Source organism: Arvicola amphibius, chromosome 5, assembly GCF_903992535.2.
Source record: "Arvicola amphibius chromosome 5, mArvAmp1.2, whole genome shotgun sequence".
NCBI classification, from domain to species: Eukaryota; Metazoa; Chordata; class Mammalia; order Rodentia; family Cricetidae; genus Arvicola; species Arvicola amphibius.
In genome coordinates, this window is record NC_052051.1 from 140,214,939 (window position 1) to 140,231,050 (window position 16,112).

The following is a 16,112-nucleotide window of genomic DNA, read 5'->3' on the forward strand; positions in this document are numbered from 1 at the left end:
CCTTGAACCTTGCACTTGGCTGGACCCTCAGCTTGTCACTGCTCCCAGTTCTAAGGATGCCAGGGCTGTGGGAAGGGAGTTGGGGTCTGGTTCTGATATCTTCACTCCTCCGCCTCTGCTAATTCAATTTCCCAGAGGGCAGGCACGTGGTAGGAGTTAGCGGGCCAGCTCTGTTGATGCCTCAGAGGAAGGCGGCAGATACCCGGCGCTGGACTTGCTCTCCACTTACCTCTGTGTTTTTTTTCATAGACAGCCAGGTCCCCTTCTTCACAGCGGGGCCATCACCTATAGTCCTAGAGACTGCTCTCACCAGGCCTCCAACTTCGCAGGAGTAACCATTAGTCTCAACGTACAAGTATGTCATCTCCTGCAGGCCCCTCTGCCAACCACACTTCTCCATCCTTAAAGGGACAACCAATCCGATTCACAGACTATTCTCTCCTCCTCCTGGGAATCTTCATGCCCAGCCTTGCTCTGGAAACATACAGTAGGGACCCGTGAATTCTGCAGCTCAACTCCTGCTCAGCAAGGGTACCTGGTACCCTGCAATGACAAAGACCCTTTGGTCCCCTTCCTCTTAGCTATGGGGATGGGTAGGGACTAGCGGGTAAGAGCTCACTTGTCATCAAGATACTCTGCTCTCTCTGTGGCTGTCTCCATGACCTTCCTTCAGTCTGTGGTTGGATGGGGATGGAGGGAGGAAGAAAGGGAGGGAGGGAGGGAGGGAGAGAGAGAGAGAGAGAGAGAGAGAGAGAGAGAGAGAGAGAGAGAGAGAGAGAGAGAACTCTGCACAGAAGCTGTTCGTTCAGCTTCTCACCTGTCCTCTGAACTTCACTTTAGAATTCGGGGCTTCCTGGTGGGTTTTGTTCCCTGCCTTGGGACTCCAACACAATTTGGTTTTAACATGGCAGTTCCGTTTCCTGAACAGGCCTTGTGGATTTTACTGAGTCTGTAAGGTCATACTTAGTGCAGGAGAGAAAGCAGAAGCAGCGGCATCTGGTTCCATCTGATGACAGCCCAGTCACTGTCATGCAGCTTCAAGTGTAGTGACCATAGGGTAAGTCAGTGACGATGTAGGTGCAGACCAAGTCACCAGTTCCTCCATAGAGCTAAGAGAAAGTACAGTGTTGACCCAGAACCCAGACATGTTTCTACTGAAACAGTTCCTGTGTGTTGCAGGGGCCCAGTTTCATGTATTTGGAATACCCGGATCAAATCATATCAAAGATTTTCATTCCATATTATGGAGATATTTGTAGACAAAACTCTTATCAATCTGACAGGTAGACTTGGGACTCAGCAGTCAGCAGTGTTAATAGAAGGAAACTTGGAAGAAGAAATGTATTTGCCTGGTGCCCTGGAAGACTGCTTTGAAGGAATCACTTTTCAAAATATTTTCCAGCTGTTTTTTCCTTCCTGAATAATCTGTGCCTAATTCAATTTGTGGCACCTTTTCTTTTCCAGAAGGCAAATTGTCCACAGATGGCTCTCTGTGCTTAATGTATGTGATTAGCTGGTTTGGGCTGAGGTTTTTACTAAATTGTCAATGAATGATCCTGTCAATACATGGGAGAAAGTATTTCTTCCACATGACATGGTTTTTTAGTCACATGGCACGAGGCAGAAGGCTGCACGTTCTCTGCAGAAGACTCACTTAGAAAGGTCACAGCAACCTCTAAGATGAGCCAGGGCAGGTGCTCTGTGCCGCTATGTTACTGCTGGGGAGCCAGAGTCAAGGGCACTCACAACTATAGTTTAAAAACCCTCTCCACACACCACAAAAGTGATAGCAAAACATGACCCTGCAGGGCCTGCAGATACCAACTTCCTTCTGACGTCATTGTTGTCTCACTGGCTCCCTTTCCCAGTTAGAGACAGAAAAGGACCGAAAGCAGCAGAGGACACTGGGGCAGTGTTAACCCAGAACCTAAGTAGTCACCTAGGTCCGAGATGGAGAAGAATCAGGAACTGAAGTCATCAGGAGAAGCTGGGATAATTGACACCATACAGGTACAGTGGCAAATTCAGATTATTAGGGTCAACTTGCTCTGTGGACTTTGTTATGGCCCTTTTAACTCTGAGTCAGCCTCCAAACACTAGTGGCTGTGGCAAGGCCAGGGCCCAGGTTGGTGAGAGTCAATTAATAGGACAAGGGTCATGTTTGCTATCTTTCCACCTCCCCCATAGGAATACCGTCTTTCACGTGGCTGCTGTAATTCTATTCCTTATTTTTTTTAAAAAAAAGTTACTGGAGAAGCTCTCTTATTTTTTCTTTTCCCCCCTTTTCTTCCTTTTAATTTTTTTTTTTTTTGAGATGGTTTCTCGTTGTAGCCCTGGCTGTCTTGGAACTATGTAGCTCAGGCTGGCCTTGAACTTACAGACCTGCCTGTCTCTCGAGTGCTGGGATTAAAGGTGTGTGCCACCATGTGAGCCTACCAGAGAAGTTCTAATTCTATATATTTGTGTGTGTGTGTGTAAAAATAAGCTTTAAAAGTGGTGTACATTCACCCATAGACTTTATCTCTAGATGACTTATTCACAGTGAAACGCTATGTAAGTAACTGCACTGCGCAGAGAAGGGCAGGAAGAAAGTCTGCACATACTCAATTCAGACACAAAATGTTTCCCTCACTATTTTAGGTCCTCAGTTGAGTCCACAGACATGGAGCTAACCATGTAAATTTTTAAAGCGGTAGAAGGGACTGAGTAATCAGGATATTCCAGCCGTATGTGAGCTCCCAACTCCCAGCAGAGTTGTGAATTAATCTTATTGTGCCCTGCTGTGTGCAATTCAGAGCCCACATTCCTGGGAGAGAAGAGTCTTTGCTACATCGAGCTCATTTCACGAACACATCGCATCCCTTGGGAGCTCGCAAGAATGCAAACCTCAAACCCTTTGGGTCAGTCTTCATCTTCATAAAGGCCTGCAACTGATTAGTGTGTATTGCTGAGCTTGAGGGGGTTGAATGAGTCAGGTGGTCTTCCAGTTATGGGCTGCCACCCATCAGTAAGTTGTGAGGACAACTCAAGGGTGACTCAGGGGTGTGACCCAAATTAAAAACTGTCATGTGGTGAGAACATGAGAATACTGTCTATACGGTGAGAGTAAATATTGCAGAATGTTTGCTTCAGTGGTATACAAGGGCGCGCGTTGGCATATTGTGTAAACCATACTTTCTCGGTTGGTCATGCTAAGAAGCCTTTGAAAACCACTAAGTTATCATCTGACTGGTTATTCCAAAAGGCTTCTGTGCTTTACCCTGTCATCAAGACCCACCAGAGCCCTATCTGTTCAGTAAGAGCCCTGTGCAGAGACGGAATCAGAACACACCTCTGAGTGTCCACCATTTGCACACAGCTCAAAGTGAAATATGCCAGTAATGGCTATTAATAAGGAACTGACTTAAAAACTATCCCAAACCATGTGTGCCTTCCTTGGATTAGACCATTTGTTAAATCTATCCTGCTCTTCCTGAGTCTTGACTGCAAGTTACCTTTGGGGAGGAACTGTATTAGCTTTGCTGTTTTTATTCCTTCCACTGAAGACAATCTTAACAGCCTTACTTCCGCATTTGTCAGTCACAGGGCCTAGTGTAGAGTAGCACTGGGAAGCAAGGGCCCCGTGTTGTCTTGTTGACACACCTTCTTTGCGTTACCTTCTGTACCGTGGAGGCCTTTTATGTGATTCCCAAGTGGGGAAAATGTGCTATGTTTACACAATCAACACACACAGTGATTCTTTTATTTATTTATTTTTTTTTTTGGTTTTTCGAGACAGGGTTTCCCTGTAGTTTCTAGAGCCTGTCCTGGAACTAGCTCTTGTAGACCAGGCTGGCCTCAGAGATTCGCCTGCCTCTGCCTCCCGAACACAGTGATTCTTGTATGTTCTGAAATATACATTTATGAAAGATGGTTTTAGCTTTGTGGTATTTGACAAGATAACTTACTTCTCAGGAAGTATGTTGTGGCATCATAAGGCTCCTGCTTTAGGGTTTCCTGAAGAGTAAGCTTTGGTTAAATCTACTTTTTTCAGCTCTTTCTGTATGCGGGGAATTGTGCAGATGCCCGATAGAGAAAAACAAAGTTGTTCCCGAAGGCTGTGTGTATGTGTGTGTGTGTGTTACACATATGGGTGTGGATGTGTACATGCATGTAAATGGAAGCCAAAGGTCAATAAAGGGTGTCTTCCTCAATCATTTTTCACATTATTTTTGGAAATAGGGTCTTTCATTGAACCTGGAACAAGCCCCAAGTGCCCTCCTGTCTCTGCCTCCCCAGTGCTAGGTTACAGACACTTACTGTAGCACCTGGCTTTTTACTTGGGCGCTGGGGATCTGAATGCAATGCTCATGCTTGTGTGGTGAACATTTTATCAACCAACCAGTCTCCTCAGCCCTCCCAGATTCCATTAGTGTAGAAAGGAGACAGATAGATAGGTACTTAGTTCTCAGAGAGGCCCTAAAATCAACAAGGAAGCATGTGCCTCTGCTTCCTGACAGAAAATACAACGTCATCAGCTACCATGACAGCGTGAAACCATGACTTCCCCACCATGGTGAAGTGTGCCTCAAACCATAAATAGAAAACAAACCCAAACAACAAAAAACCCAAACAAAACAAAAAACCTTAAGTTTTTTGTTTCATATAGATATTTTGACATACAACAAGAAAGTAATGGATGCACTATATTCAGTTGGCCAGGGGATGGCTCCTTTTACCAGGACAAAACACAGGAGAGCCACGTAAGAAAAATAACTTTGTTATTAAGCATATACAGTCATACAAAAGCACTTCATAGTATTACATCCATGACTATTGGAATATCAATTTGACTGATATATATCTGATATAAATAATGGACAAAGATACTGAAGTATATGACCAGTCACTGGGAAGTAAAAACGGACTCATGAACCCCTCAAGGACCAACCTCTGGGAATCTGACAAAATGTGCTGAGCTTCCTGAGGGGTGTATAGCCCAGTCGTCCTTTCCATGGTTTCTCTCTGACGGTAACATTTGCAGAAGTATATAAAGCATGTCATTTCATCTTTAACATTTGCAGCCCTTGTTTTCTTAGCCCAATAGAGAATTATCTGTGAAATGCTGTGAACATATGTGATTGCTGTGTCGGGAGACAATGCATCCGTTTCCCCGAATACATGACCGATAACTTTAGGCGGCTCTATTCTACTAATTGTCTGGCTCAGATTCCAGCAAATAACTTTCCCCTTCAGAAAAGATGCCTGGCAGATCATTTTGCGGCTTGCGGGAGGTGGCGGCCAAGGCTGTCTCTGTGAGGCAGCCGGGATAAGGGAAGAGGGAAATGATGCTCAAAATAAGACAGGGAGTTGCTTCCTGAGACCCCTAAGATGAACTATGACGGCTGGTACTGAAGATCTGTCCCAAGGCCAAGGCTGCTCAGAACCTTGGGAAGACGACATGACCTATCTGGACCTAGCTGGGTGCTCTGCACCTGGTCTTTGGGTGGGGTGATACTCCTTCTTTCCCTCGAAGGTCAATGGACACTTATTATTTACCTCTTGGATGATGGACTCTACACAGAAATATGACTTTAATTCTGTAGCAAGTATTGGAGAGCAACATAGAAAACAAGAAAAGCCAACATCCCCTTTGTTACCCACTCCTTTAAAAAAAGACTTTCTTTTACATTATCTCTGTGTGTATCTATGTGTATATATGTGCATGTGAGTGCAGATGCCACAGAAGCCAGGAGAGGGCAGTAGATCACCTGGAACTGGGCTTATAGGAGTTTGTGAGCTGCCTGATGCAGGAGCTGGAAATTGACCTCTGGCCCTCTGGAAGAGCAGCATCATTAGCTGCTAAGTCATCTCTCCAGTGCCCTACTCATTATTATATTATCATTATTATTTTGAGATAGGCTCTTGTATAGCCCAGACTGACCTCAAACTTGTTATGTAGCTGAGGCTGATTTTGAACTCCTGACCTGCCCATTACCACTTCTCAGGTGCCAGGGTTACAGGTGTATACCACAGCATCTGGCTCCTAATAATTTTATTTTTGGCACAGGAAAGCTAATTTTCCCTCTGGAACTGGGAAGGGAGAATAGTTTTTCTGAACTAAAATGCATGTCTTCCTTATATTTTTTCAGTGAATTTTTATTCTCAATTCTTTATAACTCAAGAGGCAATTTATTGCTAAGTCTTACTTGTGAGGATATTAGAGAAATTGAACAATTCTACTAAAGGGTTGAGGGAAGGTATTAAAAAGCAAAACTTTTTCTTTGTTATGAGATATGAAGTGATTCAGTAAATCTGTTTTGTACTGTCCTTCCTCCCAAAGGCCTTCTCATAGGATTTTGAGCAGAAGTTTGCTTAGATCATAAAGCTTTGATTTTTTTTTCTATTCAAAAGATAAATGAACAATAACGCTTTTTCACTAAAAAAAAACCCCAATGATCTGGACAAGTAGAGGACATACTTTGGTCTTATAGTTAGTAGTTCAAGTTTTGAAAATCTGAGGAGTAATGATTACCCATACTGACATGGTCCAGCAGATTGAGGTTACCAAATACAGGCTCTTGTATGTTTTACTGGAGATAATTATCTAGGAGAGACTCATGAATCCCAGCTATTATGACTTGCACTTCATTCTTTTAGTACATTATCCTGGCCTCTGGCCCAGCATGGAGTGTGCTTGTATTTTACCAGCATTCAGCAATAAAGATTATGTTTCTACACACATTTCACTGTCTAGAAAAAAACAGAGGTTATAAAATTCCTCATAAAAAGGATGGACATAATCATTGCTCATAGAGCCTTGCATAGTTTTGAGACTTCATCCATCCACACCCTTTAAACTCTGGGCTCTATAAGCAGGCAAGCATTAAATAGGGTCCAGGTGGGACTTGACTGTGGTTTACATCCATCTCCCCAGGAACCCACGGTTGACAAGGCCATCTGGGGTGGGGCTCAGGTTCTGGGGAGACCGAGGAGGGAGGAGGAAGAGACAGCAAGCAAGCAGTGCAAGTGTGTGTTTGCCTTAACCATGACCTGACTGTGAACAGCCACTGGGGATTTGGCATGAGTGGGTGGGAACCCTGCCTTTCTAACAGAAGGTGGCCAGCAGGCAAGCAGGGATGGAGGGAGGGGGAGAAAGCAAGAGAAGTAAAGGGACTGAGGGAAGGAGGAAAGGGAGAGGAAGAGAGAGAAGAGAGGGAAGGAAGAGAGCCATGAGAGAGGGATGGGAGGGGAAGCGAAAAGCCCATTGGGCCGCCTGGGCTCTGTAGACAGATCCCCTTCTCATTGCTCAGGAAGAGGAATGGATAGCGCAGGGTCATGCAAACCCCAATAGCAGTTTTCTCCCCACCAGTTGTCACGTAGGGGTGGGGAGAAGATGGGGGCTAAAAGGCTATGGGGAAAAGCTAAAGGGAAACTTCTTAGAAATAAAGGGGACACTGAAGGATAGCAAACAGAGGTGACCATGTGAACAAGATCCCTTGGGAAGCTCAAGAGAACCCAAAGACATGAAGGAACCTGGCCTCTTGCTCCTTTCTGGGAACATGATTCCCTGGGAATCTAGAAGTGCTCTAGAAAGGACTCGGGGAGAAGCACATTCCCCATGTCTCCCTAAGTCATCTCCACCTGGTCCAGGAGAGAGTCAGGGAGATCTAGAACAGGGATATTAAGTAAATCAGGAGAAGATGGTGGGAAATTATGCCAGGTTAAAATGAATTCCTTACCCTCCTCTATCTGAGAGACCTCTCAGCTGTGCATTATTCCCAGGGCACCACTTAGCTGACTCCGGATGAGCACTCCAGATATCTTAAGAGCAGATTAATCGCCTTTGGTGATCTAGCTTTCCTGACGCCCTTCTCAATGCCTCCCTGTCACCCTCTGCCAAGATTCCAGGCCAGCAACTTCCCTTCAGCCTTATCAGGACCTGATGGCACCTATGGCCACCAACACATTTTGTACTTCTTTTCTATTCTTTTGTTTCTGTAACCAATTATATTTGGTTATAGAAATATACATATATTTAAAAAAAACAAGACCGAAAAATAGGATTCAGAATTTGAAATCTGTGATGTTGCTAAGGAAAAGTCATTTTTTTTTTTTTTTTTACCAACATCAATCTACTTTGTGCTCCTTCTTCATCCTCCCCTCCTTAACTGAAGAGCCACACTCCCGACAGCAGAGGGCGAATAGTCAAGTATTTTGAATGTAACTTGATTTTTAGAATGGACCTTCTTACACTTCTAAGAGCCCACTTCGCCATTTTCTCCCTTTTGGAACTCTGTCCAAATTTAAGTTTCTGTGGGAACAATGAATTTAGAAATTCAGAAGCTCCAGAAAGACTAGGATGTTAAGGAAAGCCACCCAGCAGCTCTTCACGAACTGTCGTGTCCTGTTGCTCGTGGGATGTGCAGGACACATGTGAAGCAGAATAAAAGGAGGGCAGGAAGACAGCCCAAGGGCTTTAGGCCTCCAGAGGTAACTTTCTTCAGACGCTATGACCGGGCAAAGCCATGCTTTTCTCCTGGTGACATGAAGATGGGACGTGCTACGGATAAAAGTTTCTGGGGGCCTCAGAGTCTCTTGCTTCAGTTCTTCTGGGGTAGTCATCCCCAGAGCCAAAGTCCAGGGTCTCCGGGTAGCTGGAAAATTCCTGAGGTAGGGGGGCGTCCTCTGCTGAAGAGTGAGTCCGGTGCCCGAACACCTTCTCCTGCAGCTCGGTGATGTCGTTTCGGATGTCAGCCAGCACAAGCAGCAGGAAGTCGAAAGAACCCGGGGGTCCCTGTGCACATAGGAGGAATCAAAGCTGTGAAGTTATAGCTACTTGTCAAAGCAGCACCCTGCCAAGTTTTGCTGCCTGTAAGTCTGTGGCCTGTGGGTGACTGCCTGCTAACCACCTCTGTAGCCTATGTAGGGTAGGCCTAAGGACTATATGAGAAGCCTTGGGGGCCTCAGGATTGTCTTCCAGTCCCTCTTCTCACACCTGAACCCTGGTGATGCACACAGTCACCTCTCCTTTCTCAGGGGAGTTTCCAAAGAAATCTGGAAGTCAGAGTGTTGGTCAAGAGGTTAAGATTCTGCTGGGTTTGAGCCAACCTCTTCCAAGCTATGTGGCCGTGGCAAATGACCTGATTTCTTTAAGCTTGTCCCTCCTGTAAAATGCAGGCCACCACCACAGATTCCCACCAGGCTCAGAGGTGGACATTTAAATGGAATGAATGCAGAGGGCTGAGAGAGAATGAAGAGTTCAAAATGTTTTCTGCTCTTCTTTAAAAAAATCAAGTTAATATGTTTATAAGAGGAATGGCTAAATGAAGCTGAGAGTATGTTATTTGTCTAGAAAGATCCAACTCAAACCTTCCTTATTCTATTATTAGATATTCTTCATCATGTATAATACCTGGTAAGCTTTAATTTTTATGCAGTGCTGTAGTAGAACATGGTGCAAAGAAAAATTAAAAGCATTTAAACATGCATGTTCTGAGTACATTAGAAGTTGAAAAGTAAAATCATTGACATTTAAGATAGATGCCACTCAGCAACTTCTACCTTAGAAGCTGCAAGAGACACCTTGACACATTTAGATGCAACATTCTGCTGTCCTCTGACCCTCACCACATACCTACAGGGGGTGTGACAAATTGGATCCCTCTGTGTAGGTGAGGAACGAATGTCCAGAGATGTCAGGTAAAAGCCTGAGTTCACAAAGCTAATAGGACCAAGGCCTCTTGGTCCTTCTTCAGAGCACACACCTGCTCCTCCAGAAAGACCAGACTTGCTTGCATTTTCATATTTCTGCTCATTTATTAATCTCCTGGATATTGTACATGGCAAATTTCTTCTTAAGCCCAGGGAGCCCTTTTGCTCTTTTATTGGAAAGAGTGGGCATAGCACAAGTGTTCTGGGTTATGACAACATATGCATTTCTATTCTGGTCCGTGTGTGTGTGTGTGTGTGTGTGTGTTGGTTTGAATGAGAATGGCACTCATAGACTCATATGTTTGAAAACTTGGTTCTCAGTTGGTAGAACTGCTTGAGGAGGGTTGGGGATGTCATATTATCAGAGGGTACAAGTTAGTAGGGGTAAGCTTGGAGGTTTCAAAAGCTCGCACTGGTTATCTCTCTGCCTTGTGTTATGGATCAAATGTAAGCTCTCAGCTACTTTCCCAGCACCTGCCTGCCTTGCTCCTCACCATGGACTTGAATCCTCTGAAATTGTAAGCCAATTAAATATTTTTTTTTTTTTTTTTTTTTTTTTTTTTTTGAGAAATGTGAGAAGATTTGAGGACTTTGAATTAGGAAAGTAGCTGAACAACATAAGTAGAGCTTTAAAGAACCATTCTAGTAGGAGCCTGGAAGACAGTGCCCAACAGGTTTCAGAGAGGAACAATGTTAGCTGGGATAGGGGCCATTATTGTGGTATTTTGGCAGAGAATGTGGCTGCTTTCTGCCTTTGTTCTAAAAGTTTGCCTGAGGCAAAATCTGAAAAATAATGGATTAATTTCTTTGTCAAAGATTTCTAGGCAGCCTACTATTAACTCTGTTGCAAGGTTATTAGTAATCATTTTTGTGAAGGTTTCTATAGTGAAAATGAGCAAGCAGAGCAAAAAAGAAATGCAAACTGTACACTTAGAAAAGAAAAAGAACATCAGGAAATTTAACATTGGAACCAAGGCTTTAGATGAAAAAAGAGATCTGGCGCAAAATGGATAAAGGGAGTGAGGTTCTTGGGGCAAGGCCCCGCCCAGCTAATCCTTTCATTTGTGAAAGAAAAGGCCTAAAGAATTGGCTGTCCCTAAAGAGCAACAGGATAGAGAGTTTACGTGAATGTAATTCAGTGAGGGAGTAGGCTCCATCCCAAGCAGTCAGCTGAACTTGGCAGCATCAGCCATGTGGTTTTGGTTTTAGAGTTGGGAAGGATACAGGAGTAGAGGGATTGTGGAGACTTCCTCTCCACAGTTAAGCGGGGTTGCTGAGGCCAAATGTGTGACTGGGGAGTCCCTGCATGGAGGTCCTGAGAGGCCATTATCTAAAGCTGTGAAAATGAAGCCTGGATTTTGTTGGAAACCACAGGATGTTGGAGGTACCAAAGCTGTGGGATGCCTACCAGGGAGAGGAACCAGCCTGAGAGAGACTTGTGCTGTAGTCAAAAAAACTGGAAGGGCAGAGCTGTCTAAGCCCTTTGACATTAGACACGGAGCTGCAGGGTTTTGTGTTTGCTTTGCTGGGTGTCTTTTCAGCTTTGGTTCAGTATTTCCCCACTATGCACCCATTCCTCCTTTTTTAGGATGGTAATGTGTATTCTGTGCCATTGTATGTATGTTGAAAACATGTAATTTGATTTTTACAGGGGGTTGCAAATAAGAAGTGGTCTTGAGTCTAAGAAGTCTCTGAACTTTTGAATTATGTTAAGACTATGAAAGACTCTGGGGACTTCTGAAGTTGCACTAACTACATTCTGCATTACAATATGGTGACCACAAGCCTACTGGTGTGTTAGGGAGTGGAATGTGGCAGTTTAAATGAGAAGAACCCCCCCCCCCCACCGCCCATAGACTCATACATTTGAACTCTTGGTTCCCAACGGGTAGAACTATTTGGGAAGGATTGTGTGGTTTTGCTGGGGGAGGTGTATTACTGGGGGCAGGCTTTGAGGTTTCAAAGGCACATATCGTTCCCAATCAATTCTTTGCCTCAGGCTTCTGAATCAAGATGTAAGTTCTCAGCCACTCCTTCTGTGCCATACCTCCTGCCTGTACCCTGCTCCCCACCATGATGCACAGGGACTCTAACCCTCTGAAATTTTAAGTCAATGTTTTCTTTTATAAATTGCCTTGATTGTAGCGTTTTAGTATGGCAATAAAATAGCTAAATTACTGTGTGTATGTATAGGTGCATGTGTGCAGGAGTCCAGAAGTCAACTTGGTTGACATTCCTCAGACATTGTCCACTTTGGTTTTTTTTTTTTTTTGAAAAAGAATGTATTACTAGCCTGGAAATGCTGATTCTCTTAGGCTGGCTGGCCAGCAAGTCCCAGGAATCCCTCTATCTCTGCCACCTCAGAGCCAGATTACAAGTGCACTCTACTAACATTGGCTTTTTCACATGTACTCAAGGGACTGAACTCAGGCTTCCTTGCCTGCATGTCATGTTCTATGTGGACTAAGCTGCCTCCTCAGCCCTTCTTTCAAATGTCTTCTGATGGCACTTGGAAATGGGTTCCTGGCACCTTCAGAAGCAATATTTCACATACAGATTATCACGATCAAAGAAAAAGTAACTTCAGAAAACAAATTTTAAAAATTAAAAACCAGCAGCTTAAAGTATCTACAACTTTCCTCCTGACCACAGACTGGATTGCTTGAGTGACAGCCAAGGAGGGCGAGCTTCTGTCACTAAGAGCCGCTCTCATATGCTGTGAAATAATCCTCTTTGTACACTGTGAAGATGCACTGCTCTCATTGGTTTAATAAAGAGCCAACTGGCCAATAGCTAGGCAGAAAGAGGTGAGGCAGGAGACTGAGACTGGGCAAATGCTGGGAAGAAGGATGCTGTCACCAGCCAGACAGAGTGAACAGGACATGTAGAGAATAAAGTAACAAACCATGAGGCACGTGACAGCACATACATTAATAGAAATGGGTTAATTCAAATTGTAAGAGCTATTTAGTAACAAGCCTAAGCTAACGAGGCGTATTTACAAATAATAATACGTCTCTGTGTGGTTAGTTGGGAACTGGCTGGTGAGACAGAAACTTTGGCCTACACATATATTTTTAAAAAGTGTTTAAACATTATTTATTTGTGTGGGGATGAGTATATTATGCCTACGGAGGTCAGAGGACAGTTGTGGCAGTCAGTTCTCTTCTTCCAACATTTGAGTCCTAGAAATTGAACTCAGGTCATCAGGCTTGATAACAAGTACCTTTACCCACTGGGGCATCTCGCCAGCCCCAGCTCCACCATTCTATGAGTGCCACACCCACGAGCACATGCCCACCGGGTAAGCGGGACAGACAGGGCAACTTACCGGAGACCCTGGTGGCCCAGGTGCTCCTCTCTCCCCCTAGAACCAAAAGGTGAGGGTTAGCATTCTGGAGCACTGCTGTCTCTGGCTAGACACCTCCCACCCACACCCATCCTCCTGCAGGAAATAAGTTTTGAGTCGAAGCTGGGCCCAGGGGACCTCTTATTAGAACTGGCAAGCTTAGGCTGAGTAGCTCGACTCCTGAGTTCTCACAAGGCTGTGTATTTTCCAAGCAGCTCTGATAAGGAATCCTGCCTCTCTAGGCAGTGTGTAAAAAACACCAGTCTTTCTGAAGGGAAGACACACACGCTGCTGTCGGCTCTCAAGAGGGATGCCAGTATTTGTGTAGAATGGAGCTGTGTGTGGTTCGCCACTTGAATGAGAGAGGCCATTCTATAACACACTAAGACACACGAGTGTGGTTCTAACTACACAGAGAGGCTTACGTCATCACACCCAGCCTGGAATTTGTTTCCCCCCAGTATTGCATGTGCTCCAACAGTTTAGGATTTTCCAGCATTAGAGGCTGTGGGGCTTGCCATTCTCAACGTGTATATCTGTGTTTCAGCTATCAAAGAAAAGGGGGTTTGCCGAGCTTTATTGGATGCCCAAGGGGGTAGAAACAACTGTAGCTATTAAGACCTACCTTGGAGCCATGTCTTCCTGGTGCTCCCGGTGGGCCCTAGAAGACACAGCATCTGATTTAACTAAAAAAGAAATTATAGGACAAGAATGTGTTCCCCCCCAGTATTATATGGATCGCAGAGGATACTGACCACAGGGCCCCTCCGGCCTTGCTTAATGTGAGACAGGTCAGGGGATGGTCCCATAGGTCCCATTGAGCCTCGTGGTCCAGGCTGTCCTGGAGGGCCTGGCATACCAGGGAAACCAGGGCTCCCCTTGGGTCCTGGTGAGCCTGTAATCAAGAACATCTTATTAGTGCTTGCCCCTTAATAAAGACAAATACAGAGGCTAGGCGTCACTGTAGACATTTGCCTTGTGGCATTTATACTAAGGTGTTCATGGAAATTTAAACTCAATGCAATTAAAAGTGACTCCACCTTTCTCTGTTTTCTTGGACCTATTTGCTCAAGTCAGACACTTGAGAATCTTCCTAGTTCCGCAGCCTCTGCAAGCATCCAGGGATCTGCTTGCTTTACCTCTTTAAGCCTGGCCTGCTCCATGTCTCTCTATTCCTGGATCAAAGCATGTGATATTATCTGCAGAGCGCTTAAGAATACAAGGTTTTGGGTTTGGGGAGCTGGCTCAGTGGATAAAGTGCTTTCTGCGTAAGAATGAAGATCCAAGCTCAGATCTACGGTACCCATGTGAAAGTGTGGTGTGGTGGTGAGTAGCTATAAACACAGTCCCTGGGGATGAGTGGGTCCACAGAGGGAAAATCCTAGGGACTTGCTGGTCAGCAATCTCTCTGGAATGTAAGATGAAGACAGTGATATAAAAACACACCAAGGTTGCCTGTAGCCTCCATGCATGTGCAGTCACATACACCCACACGCCAGCAATTTTTTTTAACCATGGAAGAGACCTACATTTGAATCCTTGACAATTTGCTTGAGATCTTTGAGCCTTCGTCTCTTATCTCCAAATTGGAATAAAAGTGTCCAATTTGGCTGCATTAGGTAAAAATCTTAGATACACCCCCCCACACACACACACGACATGGCATTGCACCTCACCCACGGTAAGCCCTAAAAGTCTGTTAGGCCTCTACCTTTCTTATGATCACCTCAACTCTTGCCTCATAGCTGGTGCCCCTGTCTCCTGCCCATATTGTTCACTCCTCACCCACTCATCCTTTGAAGCTCAGTGGAGTGTTTCTACCTATAGAAATCTCCTACCTTTAATCATTACCACAGAAGCCTCAACCCCCGCAAGATGGGGAGCACACGCTCTCTCCTGTAGACATTATGTATACTAGCTGCTTGTGAGGAAATGGTAGAAGATCCTGTCCTGCCCATGGTTTTCTAAAGATGAGCGTGAAAAAGAGGTCTTTCTTATTCAAGGCCCAGAAGCAGAGGACAAAGTGACATTGCCTCTACTTCCACCATACTTGCCTATATTTCTAGCATGAAACATAAAGTAAAAGGAATCTATTAGTGAAGAACAGACAAGAGCACAGAGAACCAAGCGTGGAGTACAGAGAAAACCCACTGACACTCAGCACAGAGGAACAGCATCCTACCATTGGGTGCATTTGGACGTTTGAAGACCACAGAGCACTGAAGGTAAAAATCATGACAATAAAACCCCAACCTGACTCAACTACTCTAGGATGGCTCGACTTCCTGTTACAGATCTGTCAAGAGAAGAGGAGGCTTGCTTCAGAGAGTGATTGCCAAGTTCCTCAGGTTCTGGTGTTTATCTACAAATGTGTATCGTTCAGTAAAAAGAACTGACACACATAAGAGCAAATAAGCAGCCACCAAGTGAGCAGAATCAGACTCTGAGGTGACTCACATATAAACCAGACACTAGGTTATATCATATGGCTAGTTCTTAAACTCTCCCAATGTTCTCCAAGGAGCTGACTTTGAAAGGAGAAAACAGCGCTGTGGCCTCCTTTGCTCAAAGTTCAATCTCATACTCGCTCGTTCTCATCTTTCTCCAGGGCTCTCTTCATTTGGTGACCCTTGTCCTTCCCCAACAGACCCTGAGATGGTGTGTTGCCCAGCCTCCTGTTCTGCTTTGCTTGTACCCCAAGTCATCTCAATTCCCTTCCCTGTGAAAACTAAGTGCCTACTTCATCATGGATCATTATGCCCATGGGTATGTCTTCCAAAGCAACTGGTGCCTCTGAATATTCCTGGTATTTAAAAATTTGGAGACTTCCTGCAAAAAAAAAAAAAAAAAAAATCTGGGTCTCTGACCATGGTTTGGAAACAGGAAGAACTAGAATTAGACCCGAGTTCTGCTGCTGGCACAGTGATCTGGAGCATCAGCGGTGTTGAGATGAAGCCTGTGCTCTGTGCCAGTTCGGCTCCTCACACAGCCATACTCTCTCACCAAGGCTGCCTGTTGGATCGCTGTAGACAGTAAGCTTGCTGTCTAAGGTTCTCTTTGGAGCCTTGTG

The 16,112-nt window shown here is 44.8% G+C and overlaps 1 protein-coding gene across 1 annotated transcript in view; it reads right to left on the minus strand.

Moving 5' to 3' along the window:
• Nucleotides 1–4,743: 4,743 nt before the first annotated feature.
• Nucleotides 4,744–16,112, minus strand: part of Ccbe1 (collagen and calcium binding EGF domains 1) — a 230,713-nt gene continuing 219,344 nt past the window's right edge. Inside the window, exons 8-11 of the mRNA XM_038331912.1 lie at nucleotides 13,798–13,937; nucleotides 13,668–13,703; nucleotides 13,025–13,060; nucleotides 4,744–8,776 (exon numbers count right to left, since the gene is read on the minus strand). Coding sequence (XP_038187840.1) covers nucleotides 8,543–8,776; nucleotides 13,025–13,060; nucleotides 13,668–13,703; nucleotides 13,798–13,937 — 446 coding nt within the window. The 3' untranslated portion in view covers nucleotides 4,744–8,542. The remainder of the gene's footprint in view (nucleotides 8,777–13,024; nucleotides 13,061–13,667; nucleotides 13,704–13,797; nucleotides 13,938–16,112) is intronic.